The 15,532-nt window shown below is 44.3% G+C and overlaps 1 protein-coding gene across 1 annotated transcript in view; it reads right to left on the bottom strand.

Annotated features, from left to right (window-relative positions):
* Positions 1–15,532, bottom strand: part of MYPN (myopalladin) — a 355,731-nt gene that overhangs the window by 50,638 nt on the left and 289,561 nt on the right. Inside the window, exons 16-19 of the mRNA XM_073548140.1 lie at positions 14,020–14,102; positions 13,199–13,325; positions 11,622–11,829; positions 11,327–11,492 (exon numbers count right to left, since the gene is read on the bottom strand). Coding sequence (XP_073404241.1) covers positions 11,327–11,492; positions 11,622–11,829; positions 13,199–13,325; positions 14,020–14,102 — 584 coding nt within the window. The remainder of the gene's footprint in view (positions 1–11,326; positions 11,493–11,621; positions 11,830–13,198; positions 13,326–14,019; positions 14,103–15,532) is intronic.

Here is a 15,532-nt window from a genome sequence, read left to right as displayed (position 1 = left end):
GGGGTCCCGCCATCGGGGTCCCCCTGGGGGCTCAGTCACCCCCATCTGGATCCTCCCGTGGGGAGTCCCAGAGGTCGACAGCAAGCTGGCGAAGTTACATCCGCGGATCCAGGTTTTCCGGCTGGAGGGCACACAGCCCCCTCGCAGCCTGGTGAGTATGGCTCTTTGTCCCCTGTTTGTCATCCCGTTGCACATCATCTTGGTTAGGGGGGGGCCGCTGGCGGAATCCCTCGGTGTCAGTGAGGGGTTGGGGTTCAGTGGCGTAGCCGCAGTCTGCGGCGGCAGCAACGTGCTTGCGGACATGCATAATTTGGTGTCACATCTGGAGTGGGGTCTCGTCGCTCCTTCACCGGTAGCAGCTTGGGTTGGGGTACAAGCTGGGAGTCCTGCGGGGCAGAGTGGGTCTGATCCAGCCGGGCGCGCAAGCGAGGCGGTGTCGGTGCAGACTGAGAAGGAAAAAGAATGTCGTGTGCATTTGGACGACAGAGCGCATGGGCAGGTGTACGTTTGTTTTGAAGGCCAGTTGGGGGCTCATTTGAAGAAGGAAGTAAAAGCGCATTTGGAAGGATGAGTACGTGGAAATATTTTCCTTGTTACCACTAGAGAAATTTAATTTGGATAAGGGTAAAAAGGATGATAGCAAAAAGGAGGATGAAGAAAAGCGCAGGTGGCGTCTGATCCCTCAAACGTTTGTTAATTGGCAACAGGCGTTCGCTATCTTGGCAAGCGTCATTGGGGAAAAGTCCCCCCGACAATTGCTCGGCGTTATTTTGTTATTTTGATGCCATCGGGGAGGCCTATAGGGTTTACGGGGGGCAGGCTTGGTTGCGCTACGACGAGCAATTCCGGCAGAGGAAGGCTGTCCGTCCGGCTATCCGCTGGGACCAGAAGGACATTGGGTTGTGGATGCGGGTCATAGCTCAAAACAAGTTTGGGAGCTCCTTTCACGGGGTGGCTGGGAGTACCAGCCAGAGTAGCAGCAGTTCCGGTGTCACAGGAGGAGGCGGGCAAGGTCAAACGGGGAGTCATAAGTTGGGGGTGTGCTGGCAGTTCAACGACAGCCAGTGTAAGTTCGGGGCGAACTGCAAATTCAAACATCTTTGCTCCAACTGCAATAGCGCTTCGCATGGAGCCGCCAAGTGTTTCAAGAAAGGGAAGCCCAGAACTAGCGGTAGTAATTCCCAAGGGGGAGACTCCAGTGAAGCTGGAAAAGATGGTCCCTTATCTAAATAGATATGGGGACAGGGAGAAGGCGGCGCTGCTGTACACGGGTTTTAAAGATGGTTTTGTTATCCCTCACCCCCCTTTTGCAATTCCGTGGGTTTTAAAAAATCTGCGTTCAGCCTTGTTACATGGCTTGGTGGTTTCAGAAAAACTGGGAAAGGAGGTTTCGTTGGGCCGTATAGCTGGCCCCTTTGTTTCTCCCCGTTTTTGGATTTGGTGGTTTCCCCTCTGGGAGTGGTTCCGAAGAAAGAGCCGAATAAGTTTCGGCTTATTCAACATTTGTCACACCCACGCGGGGGGTCTGTTAACGACGGTATTGATCCAGAGATCTGTTCGGCGGTTTACTCCTCCTTTGATGAAGCAGCACGGTGGGTGCGGAAATGTGGTCGGGGTGCCCTCATGGCTAAAACGGATGTTGAATCTGCATTTCGTTTGCTTCCGGTCCACCCGGATAGCATGAAGTTGCTGGGTTGTTATTGGGAAGGCATGTTTTTTGTGGACAGGTGTCTACCCATAGGATGTTCGCTGTCCTGTGCGTATTTTGAAGCCTTCAGTACCTTTTTGGAGTGGGTTGTGCGTGATGTTTCCGTTTTCGATTCGGTCATTCATTACTTGGATGATTCTTTGTGTGTGGGCCCGGCGGATTCTTTGCGTTGTGAGAGAATGTTACAGGCCATTGAGTGGGTGGCGGAGTATTTTCGAGTTCCACTCGCGCCTGGGAAAACCGAAGGCCCCAGTACGTGCTTGCGCTTTTTGGGAATTGTCATTGACACAGTGAGTTGGGAGTTCCGGCTGCCTGAGGATAAGTTGGCTGATTTGCGGGCGGAGGTGGTCCATGCGCACCAGGTAAAAAAGTTGTCATTGCGTGATCTCCAGTCTTTGTTGGGGAAGCTCAACTTTGCATGTTGAGTTATGCCGATGGGCGAGTTTTTTCACATCGTCTGGCAAGTGCGACTGCGGGTATTCAAGCCCCGCATCATTTCATCAGATTGTCGGCGGAACTCAGGGCAGATTTGGTGATTTGGGAGTCTTTCCTGGAAAGGTACAACGGCTGTTTGTTGGTGATGGAAGAGGTGGTCAGCAGCGACGCGTTGGAGTTGTTCACAGACGCTGCTGGCGGTGTCGGATTTGGGGCCTACTTTCGGGGGCAGTGGTGCGCGTCCCAGTGGCCCAATGAGTGGATTATGGACGGCTTGGTACGCAACATCACTTTGTTGGAGATCTTTCCGATTCTCTTAACTGTACATCTGTGGGGATGGGAGTTTCGAGATCGGCGCGTGCGTTTTAACTGCAATAATATGGGTGTGGTGTGTGCGATCAATAGCCTTACTGCATCATCTCCCCCAGTCGTTCGGGTGTTGCAACAGTTGGTCTTACTAGGTTTGGATCTGAATGCACATGTGACCGTGACACATGTTCCAGGTGCTAAGAACGATATCGCTGACTCTCTTTCTCGTTCACAGTGGGATCGGTTCCGCTCTCTTTGGCGCCAGAAACAGAGATCATGGGTTTAGCTTGTCCAGAGGAGCTGTGGAAAGTGGCTTACGGGCCGTGGAGTTGCTGATCGAGTCGTCTTTAGCTCCAAAAACTTGGGAGGCATACCGGGCTGTATGGGGCAAGTGGGAGGAGCATCTTGCAGCCGGTGCGGCAGTCGAGCCCTGGCTGGATCAGGAGGGAATTTTGTTGTCTTGGTTAGGGTGCGGGGCCTCAGAGGGTTGGTCTGGTGCGAAAGCCATGCGTATTTTGGCAGGGTTGTCTTTTGGTTTCCGTTTGTGCGGTTGCCGCGATTGGACAAAGACTTTTCTGGTGAAACAGGCGGCAAAAGGGTTTCGCCATTTAAAAAGCGGGGGTGATTTGAGGCGTTCGATATCGTTTAATGTACTGGAACGACTGGGCGGCATTTTGGAGTCGGTGTGTCCTTCACGCTATGAGGTTTTGTTATTTCGCTTAGCCTTTTCGTTGGCTTTTTTTGGCGCATTAAGGGTAGGGGAGCTAGTGTTGGGTAACAAAGAGTCAGTTGGGGGTATATTGGCCAGGGACGTTGTGGTTACTGCTCAGGGCATTGAGTTTTGGCTGCGACAGTCTAAGACGGATCAGGCAGGGAAAGGTCACCGAGTGGTGTTGGGCAGTGTGCCCGGATCTTTGATGTGTCCCGTTCAGTGTTTGCGGGGTTTTTGGGAACTTAGTCCTAGTTTGAGCGATTCCCTTTTGTGTCACGTTGATGGCTCTAGTTTGTCTAGATACCAATTTGGCGCTGTTTTTAAGAGGTCCATTCAATTGTTGGGTTTGGATGAATCCTGTTTTGCTTCTCATTCGTTCAGGATAGGGGCGGCGTCGGAAGCGGCAGTTCAGGGTTTGGTTGCGGCTTCGATACAGCGCATTGGCGGTTGGACGTCTAATCGTTACTGAAGTTATGTTAGGTCGGTGGGTGGTGATTGGTGATGCAGAGGGTTGCATTCACGATTAATTGAGGTTGGTTGTGATGTTGGCATTGCCTTTTTTCATTTCAGGTGTCGAGCCGTTGCTGGTGTGGATTTTTGGTCATTCCTTCGCTTACTGGGGAGCATTGCGGGCCGATGTCCGGAAGGAAGGCAGACAGCTCGTTTTTTCCAGGAACACGGCCTTGTTGCGTTGGTGTGGTTTTAGGGGGATGGACTGGAGAGGGGTCTTGCAGGAAATACACGAGTGCGTTCGGTTGGACCGCGCTCCGGACATCCTGGTGTTACATGTCGGGGGTAACGACTTGGCGGTTCGACCTTTCCGGGAATTGATAAGGGACATCAAGCAGGATTGTCTGCGCCTGTGGTTGCTATACCGAGGGGTCACTCGTTTGGTCCGACATCGTCCCTCGTAGGCGATGGCGTTCCATGAGGTCTCTCACAAAGGTCAACAAGGCCAGGATAAAAGTGAACAGGGCTGTGTCTTCTTTTGTCATCAGGAATGGGGGAGTGGCAGTGCGACACTTTGATTTGGAAAAGGGTGAGGGTGATTTTTGGCTGGCCGATGGGGTTCATCTGAATTCGGTTGGTTCCGATATTTGGGCTCTCGGTCTCCAGGAGGGTATTGAGCGGCCCATAGCAGGGCGTGTTCGGGGGGTCTCGGGCCATTGAGGTGTTCAAGGGCCCTCGTTGTGGCGGTTTCGAGAGGGGGGGAGTCCTTGAAGTCGGTGGAAATTTGGTTTTGGAGACTCAGTGTCTAGGGTCTCCTTCGTTCAAAGGTATGTTGGGGGTGATCTGGAGAAAGGTGGATGGGGAGTTTCTGACTGAAGTGGGCGGATCCCCGAGTAGCTTAGTGGACAATATATCGGTGTTGGTGCTCCCGAGCCAGTGGGGTAACGGCTGGGAGCAATCATGATGGGTTTTGTCCACAGCACTTTGGGCTTATTTACCAAGATCTTGGGGCTTCAAGGACTCCTTCTCAGTGTTCAAGTTATTGTATATGTGATTTATGATTCACTGTTTGTTGTTTGGTGTTTAATAAAGGCTGCTGTGGCCATTACATTCCAAAAGAAATCCCTAGTCTCCGTGTTTTTGGTGTGGGTAATGGAGGTGACCCAGGGGGAGGCTAGGGGATGCTGTGATGCTCGTTTTCCCCCTCAGGTAGCAACTTGACACTACCAACGTCAAGCAAAGTCAGTCCACGTCATCAGACACAGATGCCGGCATGTCAGTGAGGCGGCGGGGAGGAGCAACCGGGGAAACAGCAGGAAATTTGAACTTACCGGAGACATGTAGCCGCGGCAGCCGTAAAAGTGCCACAGCGGCCCAGGGAACCCCAGTACAAGCCAGGCAGCGGTCTGTGCAAATGAAGACAGCGAGGCTGTGGCTGCTGCTTTATCATGGAGAGCAGTCTCGACGGCAATGGATACAGAAGTATGCCAGGAATCATCTCCTCAGCAGCATTCGCCTGCCATGACAGGCTTGAGTGCCGAAGCTTCCTTGGACCCGGTCGACACACAGGATCAGAGGGGTGAGATTTTTAATGTCCCTTTATCTACCCATTGTATGCTAATTTGAAGTGTTTGGTTAAAGAAGTGTTAAGTGAATGTATGACTGCAGGAACAGCCCCATTGTTACGCCCTCATGAGGTTGCAGCCAGCAGCAGAGTAGTTGTAAAAACAGCGCTGCTAGAAGTCCTGTTGAAAGAATCTTTGTCATGTGAGATGTCCCCACTTAGTTTCCATATTAATATTTCAGTAAAAGAACAAATTTGGAACGGGGAATACATTGATATTTTCTCCCTTTTACTTTCAATTAAAGAACAATATCATATATATGAAAGAAAAGATGAACCGGAAGAAAAGAAACAGGTGGCTATTCAGAGGTCATTTAATAATTGGCTTCAAGCATTTGCTATCTATGCTGCTGTACTGGGTGAAAAACACCCTTCGTTATGTTCGGGGCTGTTTCAGCATTTAGATTCAATTTTGGATGCATATCGGAACTTTGGGGCATGTCATGGTTACAATATGAAGAAGCATTTTGTCAAAAATTAGCCATGCACCCTAACCTATCATGGGGTAAAAAAGACCTGGGATTATGGCTAATTTTGATGTCGCCCCAGAAGTTCCCATCATAAAAGCAGAATATGTCTACACCTAGTAAAAAAGGGGTGTGTTTTGCATTCAACGAATCAAGCTGTAAATGGGCTGCAAACTGTCGTTTTCGCCATGAGTGCTTGTTTTGCGGGGGTACACATGCAATGTTTAGATGCTTCAAACATCAGTCACAAAATGGTCAGGAAGGACCCAATAAAGATGCACTTTCAAAGAGCGCTGACTCCAGTGAAGTTACAAAATATGGTCCCATGGTTAGAAATGTACCCTGGCACGGATAGTAGTTACCTGCTGAAACATGGTTTCTGTAACGGATTTCTTGCTCCAACATTTTCAGGTACTGGTTGCAAACAATGGAACAATTTGCGATCAGCATTAGATTATCCAATGATAGTCGAGGAAAAAATATTAAAAGAGATTGAAGCAGGTAGAGTAGAGGGCCCATTTGACTCTCCTCCGTTTGATAATTTCAGGGTCTCTCCATTGGGCTTAGTTCCTGAAAAAGAGGTAGGTTCATTTAGACTGATTCATCACTTATCGTATCCCATAGGAAGTTCCCTAAACGATGAAGTGGAACGGAAATTTGTTCAGTGAAGTACACTTCGTTTGATGTTGCAGTGAAGTTTCTGCAAAGTTTTGGTCACAAGTCATTGCTAGCAAAATCTGACATAAAAGCTGCGTTCAGGTTGTTACCAGTTGATCCGAGAGGTTTCAATTCCCTTGGTTTTTTGTTTTAAAGATAATTTTTTTTTTTTTATAAATGTCTCCCTATGGTGTTTTCATTATCTTGTTATTATTTTGAGACGTTTTCAACTTTTCTTCAATGGGTAGTGGAGTTCAAATCAAAAGGCAGCGGAGTAGTGCATTATCTTGATGATTTCTTGTTTATTGGTCCCAGAGATTCTGACGTTTGTTTTGCTTTGATGGATAAGTTTGTTAAAGTTTGTGAGCATTTTGGAATACCTGTTGCAGAAGAAAAAAACGTGTCTCCTTGCACTTCTTTGGAATTTTTGGGTATTCTGATAGATTCTGAATCTATGACATGCTCTCTCCCTGCTGAAAAGATTGACAAAATTTGCTATGTGATTAATCTGTTTTTGTCGAAGGAAAAAGTTTTATTGAAAAATTTGCAGTCATTATTAGGTTCCTTGAACTGTGCCTTAAAAATCATACCAATGGGTAGGGTTTTTTCGAGAAGGCTATACGATGCCACAGCAGGTAACCTTGCGCCTAATTCACACCTGAGATTAGGTAGTGAGCTTAAGGAGGATTTAAAAACTTGGTTGTCGTTCCTATCTAAATTTAATAGCAAGACAATGTGGCAGACCCCGTTTGTAATTGCCGAAGATTTGGATTTGTATATTTTTACGGACGAATCAGAAGGTTTTGGTTTATCTTTTAAATCGCACTGGTCGGCAAACAGATGGCCTAGTTCTTGGTCTTGCAGTAATATTATTAAGAAGGGAGCAATTTTAGACCTTTTTGCCATATATGTAGACATTCTTTTGTGGGGACCTAGCCTTTGCAATAAGCGTATATTATTTTGTTCTAACAACCAGGGTTTAGTTTTTATGTTAAATACATTTTTGGATAAAAACAGATGGGTTAACCAGATTCTTAGGCCGTTAGTTCTTGCCTGTATGGACTGTAATATCTGGTTAAAAGCGTCATTTTCAAATGAGTTAATTAATGATTGTGCTAAACTTATTTGTCACCGCCAGTGGTCAAAGTTTTTGGAGCATGTTTCCGGAGCCAACAAAGAAGGAACGATTTGCCCAGAGAATATATGGGACATAGTACAGGTCTAATTCAATATTTTATTGGAAAGTCCTTGGCTGAAAAAACTTGGTCCGAGTATTAGGGCGCTTGGAATGTATGGATAAGTGTTATGAATGGGTCACCGAGGAGAAAAAAAGCAACACACGCTAAGTCTCAGAAAACCAGAGAGGTTGGTAACTATGCAGATTGCAGATCCCTGATCTTAACACACAACTAGCAGCAGTCGTGGAGCGTGCCTATGATGGTCCTGGACGCCTCATCACAACCGGAGAGCTAAATAAGCCTAACGTAAGAAAAGAGGAAAACTAACTCCCCCAGAGCAGACCCCAAAGGAAAGACAGCCCCCCACATGTATTGACGATGAAGCAAGATGAAAACACAAACAAAGGCAGAAAAATAGGCTGAGCAAGCGATGGGGCCAAACTAACTTGAAAGGACAGGAAAGGAAAGATACTGTCTGCAATCTGCCAAAAAACCCTACCCAAAATAATGTCCAACACTTCTGATAACAAAATTAACCCTGAAGTCACTAGACTTCTCCCACTATATCAGCACTCTGAAACATTCTGAGACAGAGCAAAAAAGAGGCCAATCCAATAAAGGACAAAAAGGCAAATTGGCAAATACAGATAAATAAGAGTGGAAATTCAGCACAGCCCAGCCGGGCTGGCTGACCACACAAAAACTGAGTTGACCAACAAGAGCAAGTGTGAACATTAGGAAAAACAAACTTAACTTGAGAAGACTGGAGCAGAGCAGAAGTCCAAGACCTGAGAAGCAGACTGAATCACCAGCACCAGGATAGGGCGTCGGCTGTCTTACATCCAGTCTGATACTCCAGAGATCCAATCATTATCCTCCTCGTCAGGTGGCAGACCATTACCAATTAAACCAACCTCACTACCTACTGTCACCACCAGAGGGAGAACGGAAGAAGAACTCCCAACTGTTAGAGCAGAAAATGAGCTCATAGCAGATATGATTTTGTACAGCAAACGGTTCCTCATATAACGAAGCTAAGGAAGAAACAGCTCTGAAATTTGCGGAGCATTTGGTTTTGAATGGTCTGTCTTATTCAGCGTTAGCAAAACACATTGCTGGTGTTTCATGTTTCCTTAAAACTTTGGGCAAGAAACCGTTGAATGACAATTTTTTAATGAAACAATTTTTAAAAGGATTCAGAAGGGCTAATTTTAAACAGGATGATTGTCGTCCCATATCATTTTGCTTGCTAAAAGACATTTGCTTGTCTCTCCCATCGGTTTGCGACAATTTTGAAGAAAGTTGTTTGTTTTCAGCAACATTTACATTAGCATTTTTTGCAGCTCTTCGTGTCGGGGAAATAGTTTCTCAGTCAAAAAATTCACCTTCTGGCCTGTTAATGGAGGATGTAAAGGTATTTGAATCCTCTGTCGTTTTATTTATGAAAAGGTCAAAAACAGATCAGTTAGGAAGAGGAGCTTCAGTTAGGTTATCTGCAATCTCGGATTCAGTCATTTGTCCAGTCTCGAATGTGAAGAGATGGCTTAGCATGAGACCAAGTTTAGAAGGTCCATTTTTCATTCACCGCAATAGTACACCGGTGACTGTTTTTCAATTTAATTTTATTTTAAAAAAATGTCTGGTCCAATTGGGTTTAAAAAATGTTAAAATCACGTCGCACTCTTTTCGTACTGGAGCAGCAACGGAAGCGGCTAGGTTGGGTTTTCAAGACAATAATATAATGAAAATTGGAAGGTGGGAATTGAAAAGGTTCAAATTGTATGTTCGGCCAAATTTATATGAATGCTAACATCTTATTCATTTTGTAGGTCCGCTAATTGTGTGGATCATCGGACACTAGTATATTTATTGGGCTGAAAAAAGGGCGACAATGCGGTGCTATACAGAGAATCTCTCATTTAATACTTCGTCCCTCCACATTTTTTGGTTTAGCAGAAGAGAAATGTTATGGAAGAATTTGGTTGGATTTATGCAACATCTGTCAAAGAGTCATCCGTATCCTGATTTAATAATTTTGCATTTAGGGGGTAACGATTTAAGTAAAGTTAACACTCTCGATTTATTAGCCTTCATGAGGAAGGATGAGTTTACTAAAAATGGAATTTTTTAAATCATTTTTTGTATTTTCAGAAATTGTCCCTAGATTGTTATGGGCAGAACACAATATGTTGTTTTTTGAAAAAATAAGAAAAAGGGTTAACAGGAGTATGCAGAGGTTTATGGTTTTGATTGATGGATTTTCTTACAGACACGTCGACTTGGAAGAAAAGATCCCCGGTATGTACAGAAGGGACCTTGTGCACCTTTCATATGTTGGCCTGGACATCTTTAACTTGGATTTCCAGGACATCATCGAAAAATGGCTGTGGCGTTTTGGGGGGGCCATGCATTAATATGCACGGCATGTGGATAATCTCCCTGTTTTAGGGAGGATTGGGTCATGAGAGTAATAATTTTATTCAGTGATGGAGATATTTAATGGTTTTTAATGGTTATGATGAAATAAAATTGGTTGTTGAGTAACTCAAAATAAACGCCACAGCCATTTTATGCCAAACTTAGAACTCGGTGTCCTGTGTCCTTTTTTCTTATGTATGAGAGTGGGGCCTGTGTTATCATGAACGCCCTCCCCTTAGTCAATACAAGGGGGGTTGCAGGATAACGCGGCTCCCATAACTATTAATTTGATGGTGTTCAGTTGGTTTGTTAAGCTCTGGTTTACAAAGAGTTAATGTTTCAGTAAGCTGTGATATTTCATGAGCAGGTTCACTGTTGTCAGGCACATTTGGCTTCCCGCTCTTTTTTTGAACCTGTTTTGATTGGCTGACAGAGTATGAGCAGGAAGAACTTGTTATATAATCAGCTGTGTGAGACAGTTACCTCAGTTTACCTCAAGAAGATTTCAAGATCCCTCCCTCCCGCCCTGTTAAAAGTATTTCACTGTATTATCGTGTCGTTTATTTGTGAGATAATCTCCCTGTTTTAGGGAAGATTGGGTCATGAGAGTAATAATTTTATTCAGTGATGGAGATATTTAATGGTTTTTAATGGTTATGATGAAATAAAATTGGTTGTTGAGTAACTCAAAATAAACGCCACAGCCATTTTATGCCAAACTTAGAACTCGGTGTCCTGTGTCCTTTTTTCTTATGTATGAGAGTGGGGCCTGTGTTATCATGTATAAAAATGTCTCGTGGCCACACACAATCATTTGTATGTGATCAGCCAACATACACATACACATTCCTTTACAGACAATACATCCAATATGACCAACCAACTACAACTATTTGTAGTGTTCATGCAGTATTCACACATAAATATTCAAAACCTTTTACATTTTGGCCATTTTGATCTACTTTTTTATCAGACATGTATGGGGGTGCTTTAGTGAGCACAAATAGTCTAATCTTAATAACTTCATTATCTCAAATTGCAGGCAATAATCATTCAGTAATCTGTCTTCACATCTCCAGCAGCCAAACCCCTAACAAGAAGGGTCGATCAAGGCAGTTTTAGAGCTGCAATGCTGCATAAAGGCCGGCTAGCATCATGGGTCTAGTCAATGATAATCAATTCTAGGATGATTTATAGTCACAGATGCAGTTTATGATAACTATCCCCACTGCTCAAGGCATTTTAGTCTCAGGAATTGTTCTGTTAGTACTGGGTGCCATCATCATCATAATCATCAATAGCAATGTTAGTAGAGCCCTTCAGAATTAGTATAGCATATCTTGACCGGCAGCAGAGAAAGCACGGCACCTTATCCTTGGCTTGTGGGCTGGAATGGATTCATTATCTTTCTTCCAGTAGAAAACTGGAGGAGGCATCCCAACAACTCGACTCTCCAACCTGACTGGGTGACCCTCCGGTACGCCAGAGTTCTGCAACTTCTCCAAAAATATGGGTGCTTTCTTCACTTCCTTTGCTACATGAGTAAAAAATGTGAATGAATATGAATAACTGGTAGAACGGGTAGACCAGCAGAATACGTACAGTATTTTATAGAGAGGCCATTTGTGTCTGTGAAATGTAAATTATAAAATGTGATACTTACCCATCACAGTAAGCTCCAGGCTGAATGAGTTCTGTCCCGTCTTATTGGTAGCAATACAAGTGTACGTCCCGGCATCAGCTTGTAAGAGGGGATCAATAAGAAGTGAGTGGACTCCATTCTCTCTGACCAGCATTTTGTGGGTGATGTCTGGGTTAACAGGTATTCCATTGAGCAGCCACATGATGTCTGGTGTTGGCAGACCACTGACCTGTTTGTACATGTCGAAAGGGCATAAAAGAATTAACCAAATCCTGACATCTGAGTTACTTCTCAAAAATTTCTCCTATGTTTCTGTAGCATTCTAGAGCTGGTTTTATTGATTGGAAGCAATACACCTTACATAGCTCTCAACTGAACATATGTCGTTATTCTTCCCTCTAAGCCCCCTACCCAATTCATATTCAGTTTGACCCAGTGTGTTTTTTAATAAGTGGGTATGAGACTCCTTAGGCTATGTGCACACGGTGCGGATTCTGCAGTGGATCCGCAGCGTTTCAGAAGCTGCGGGTCCGCAGCAGATTTAAGGGCGTTGTACAGTACCATTGTTTTCAATGGTAACCTAAAAAATGCTGTGCACATGCTGTGGATTTTTCCGCGCGGATTTGCTGCGGGTTCAAATCCGCAACATGTCAATTCTTTGTGCGGATTCCGCTGCGTTTTCACACCTTCTCCATTGTAGAGGTGTGAAACCGCAGGGCTAAACCGCAGGCTAATCCACAGGTAAACCGCAGGTCTTTTGACCTGAGATTTTACCTGCGGATTTTTACAAATCCGCGCAGAAAAATCCACAGGACCAAAATCTACGTGTGCACATAGCCTTAGGCATTTCCTGTTAGAATAAATATGGGCATGTTAAAGCTCAACAAGCACAATTCTTTTTTCCCTACATAGATCCGATGTTGGGAAAGTTGTCGCCAGTACAACCAGACAAAGTGCATCACTTATCTAATGAGAAGGGATGCTGTCGGCTGCTTCAGAATGCTATTAACCTGCAGATTAACCCTATATCTGAAGGCTAATAGTATTTTTCACAACATGTTCCCTTTAATAAATCATGCACTTTTGACTCTAGCACACTTCCTCATAAAGACTGGTGTGGAAAATGGCGGTATTAATTAATTGGGGCCATAGCGCTACTCCAGGATTTGCTGCGGTTTTGACACTGCATATTTACTCAGTGTCAAACTTGCTGCGGCCAGATGTTACAGCATAGTGGATGGGATTTCTAGAAATCCCATGTCCCCTATGCGACTATGTGCACCTGTGGATCACCCGTGGAAACTGACATGCGGCGAGTCTTTCAGGACAGCAGCATGTCAATGTCTCTTGTGGAGACGCTAATCTCTGCAACAGAAATTGAATCAATAGATTGTATTGAAAGCGGTAAATCCACATGGTTCAGTAACCACAATAGAATGCAGCATTTTCGACAAAGCAAAAAGAAGCAAAAAATAAGTCCAAAGCGCTGCTACATCCGGATCATGGGCACATAGCCATACTGTGTTTAGCTTATCTCTAAAAGGGGGCGGATGCAGAATCAGACCACAAATAATATATACACATATTTCATCTATTACCTTACAGTCCAGCCTGCACAAGCGCCCTTCATGTGCCACCATATCTCCAGGAGCTTGGAGAAAATACGGCCGGAAAAACCTCTCCTGTACCGCTTCACTCTCCACCTCCACCACGCGAGGTCTCACTCTGAAAAGTGCAAATTATTTTAGCACAAGGATAGTCAATGAAATGGTCTTTTCTCAATAAAAGATTAAGGAAAGTGCACTTCTTATTACAGACCAAGACCAATGAAAAGTGAGGTCGGATCTATTACACCATTCATGGAATAATGAAGATGTCTGTTTTAAATAGCAGATTTCAGTTTAGTCGATTGTAGGGGTCAATGGTAGGCATGTCTCTAAGGCCATGTGCACATGTTCAGTATTTGATCAGCATTTTACCTCAGTATTTGTCAGCCAAAACCAGGAGTGGAACAATCAGAGGAAACGTATAATAGAAACACGTCACCACTTCTGTATCTACCCACTCCGGGTTTTGGCTTACAGATACTGATGTGAAATACTGACCAAATACTGAATGTGTGAACGAGGGCTAATGGTGAGTATAAGGACACTTTCACACGTTCAGTATTTGGTCAGTATTTCACATCAGTATTTGTAAGCCAAGACCAGGAGTGGGTGATAAATACAGAAGTGGTGACGTGTTTCTATTATACGTTTCCTCTGATTGTTCCGCTCCTGGTTTTGGCTACAAATACTGTTGTGAGATACTGACCAAATACTGATAGTGTGAACGAGGCCTCACCCTCATTAGGTATTTATGTCAGGAAACAAGGAGATGATTGCTTAGTTTAACAATAAATGCCAATTAAAGAGATTACCTATGAGAGAGAACTGTAGGAATAGTGCGTGGACGCAGCGGTGCGGACTGGACAAGTAAATGTCCCGAACAGCTGATTCTTCCCTGTAAAAAAAGAGATTGCAAGATTGCATATTACTTGTACATGACAGGTTCCTCATATTATTCTTCATTGGTATCCATTATTGGTGGAGGCAGAGTAATTCATATATGATTATCATATGTCCAAATGTCATGTTAACATACACAACAACATATGAGGGATTTCAGTTTCTATATAGCAAAGTAAATCTGGAACATTCACTATCTGGTATATTATGGATTTAGTTGTACAATTTATTAGAACAAACTTTCATCAACGTTCAATTATTACAATTTCTCTGTTGATATATAAGGATTATCTTCTGGGTTTTCAGGAGCGCACCGCTATGGATGGTGCCTCATGTCTTCCTGCTTGCTGGTGTTTATGTAGCTCTTATTGACTATTCAGGCCATCGCGTGGTTATACTGCCGGTCTGAACTATGCACACTCCCATGCTGCTAGCATGGATCTGCCTTATTGTGGAGAGCAGCGATACTTGAGAGCAGTGCTTCCAAACTGTATAGCAAGGAGCTTGTAAGTGCTGCGCTCCTTCCCTAGGAGACCAGACACCTCCGAAAGGCTGCAGTAATGCCCGCGAGCTAGGCAATGAGTAGTAAAGTATAAAATTCAAAATCCCTCCATTCTCAAGAATAGAGAGGATTTTTAATAGGACGGAAAATACAGAGTTGCTTGTTTTTACAAGCACATTGCAATTTTACCCATTTTAGAAAATGAGAAAACCCCGTTAACCTCTTAAAAACATTGGATGCATTGGTACATCCAATGTCAGTTGCCTGTGTATAGATTGAGTTCAGGAGCTGAGCCATCACAACATCCAGCAGATGCCGACTGTGTTACACAGCTAGCATCTGCATAGCTAAGCTCTGATTGCTGCAGAGTACTCCTGAAACGCTGCTGTCAATCTGACCCACAGTGTGGGGGAGAACTGTTCCAGGCATCCATCGGTCCCCTGCGAAGAAAAAGTGGGGTGCTCCCATGGCAGTCAGGCAGCAGTCTTGTGAATAGACATACTGATCCAGTAGTAATTAAACTACATACAGAATCAAAACGTGTTTCAAACTCAAGCGCATAAAACAAAATAATTTAGTCAGAATATATCTAAAATACATATAAATATTAATCCAAAAAAAGATGGTAAAAAAGGTTGCCTCAAACCAAAAAAACACACACAGAGAAGGAGGGCAGCTGAAGCAGCATGCATTAATACACAGGAAAATATATATGTATAGCAAACAATATATATATAGCACAATATACAATGTCAATCAGTTATCAATGGTATAGAGAATTAAAGGGAATCTGTCACCCCATTTTAGCGCTATAAGCTGCGGCCACCGCCATCAGGGGCTTATCTACAGCATTCTGTAATGCTGTAGATAAGCCCCTGATGTAACCTGAAAGATAAGAAAAACACGTTGGATTATACTCCCCC

Source organism: Dendrobates tinctorius, unplaced genomic scaffold, assembly GCF_039654945.1.
Source record: "Dendrobates tinctorius isolate UK_male_01 unplaced genomic scaffold, ASM3965494v1 ptg000156l, whole genome shotgun sequence".
In the NCBI taxonomy this organism is placed as follows: domain Eukaryota; kingdom Metazoa; phylum Chordata; class Amphibia; order Anura; family Dendrobatidae; genus Dendrobates; species Dendrobates tinctorius.
The sequence above is the reverse complement of the archived record's forward strand: the minus strand, read 5'-3'. Positions and strand labels throughout refer to the sequence as shown.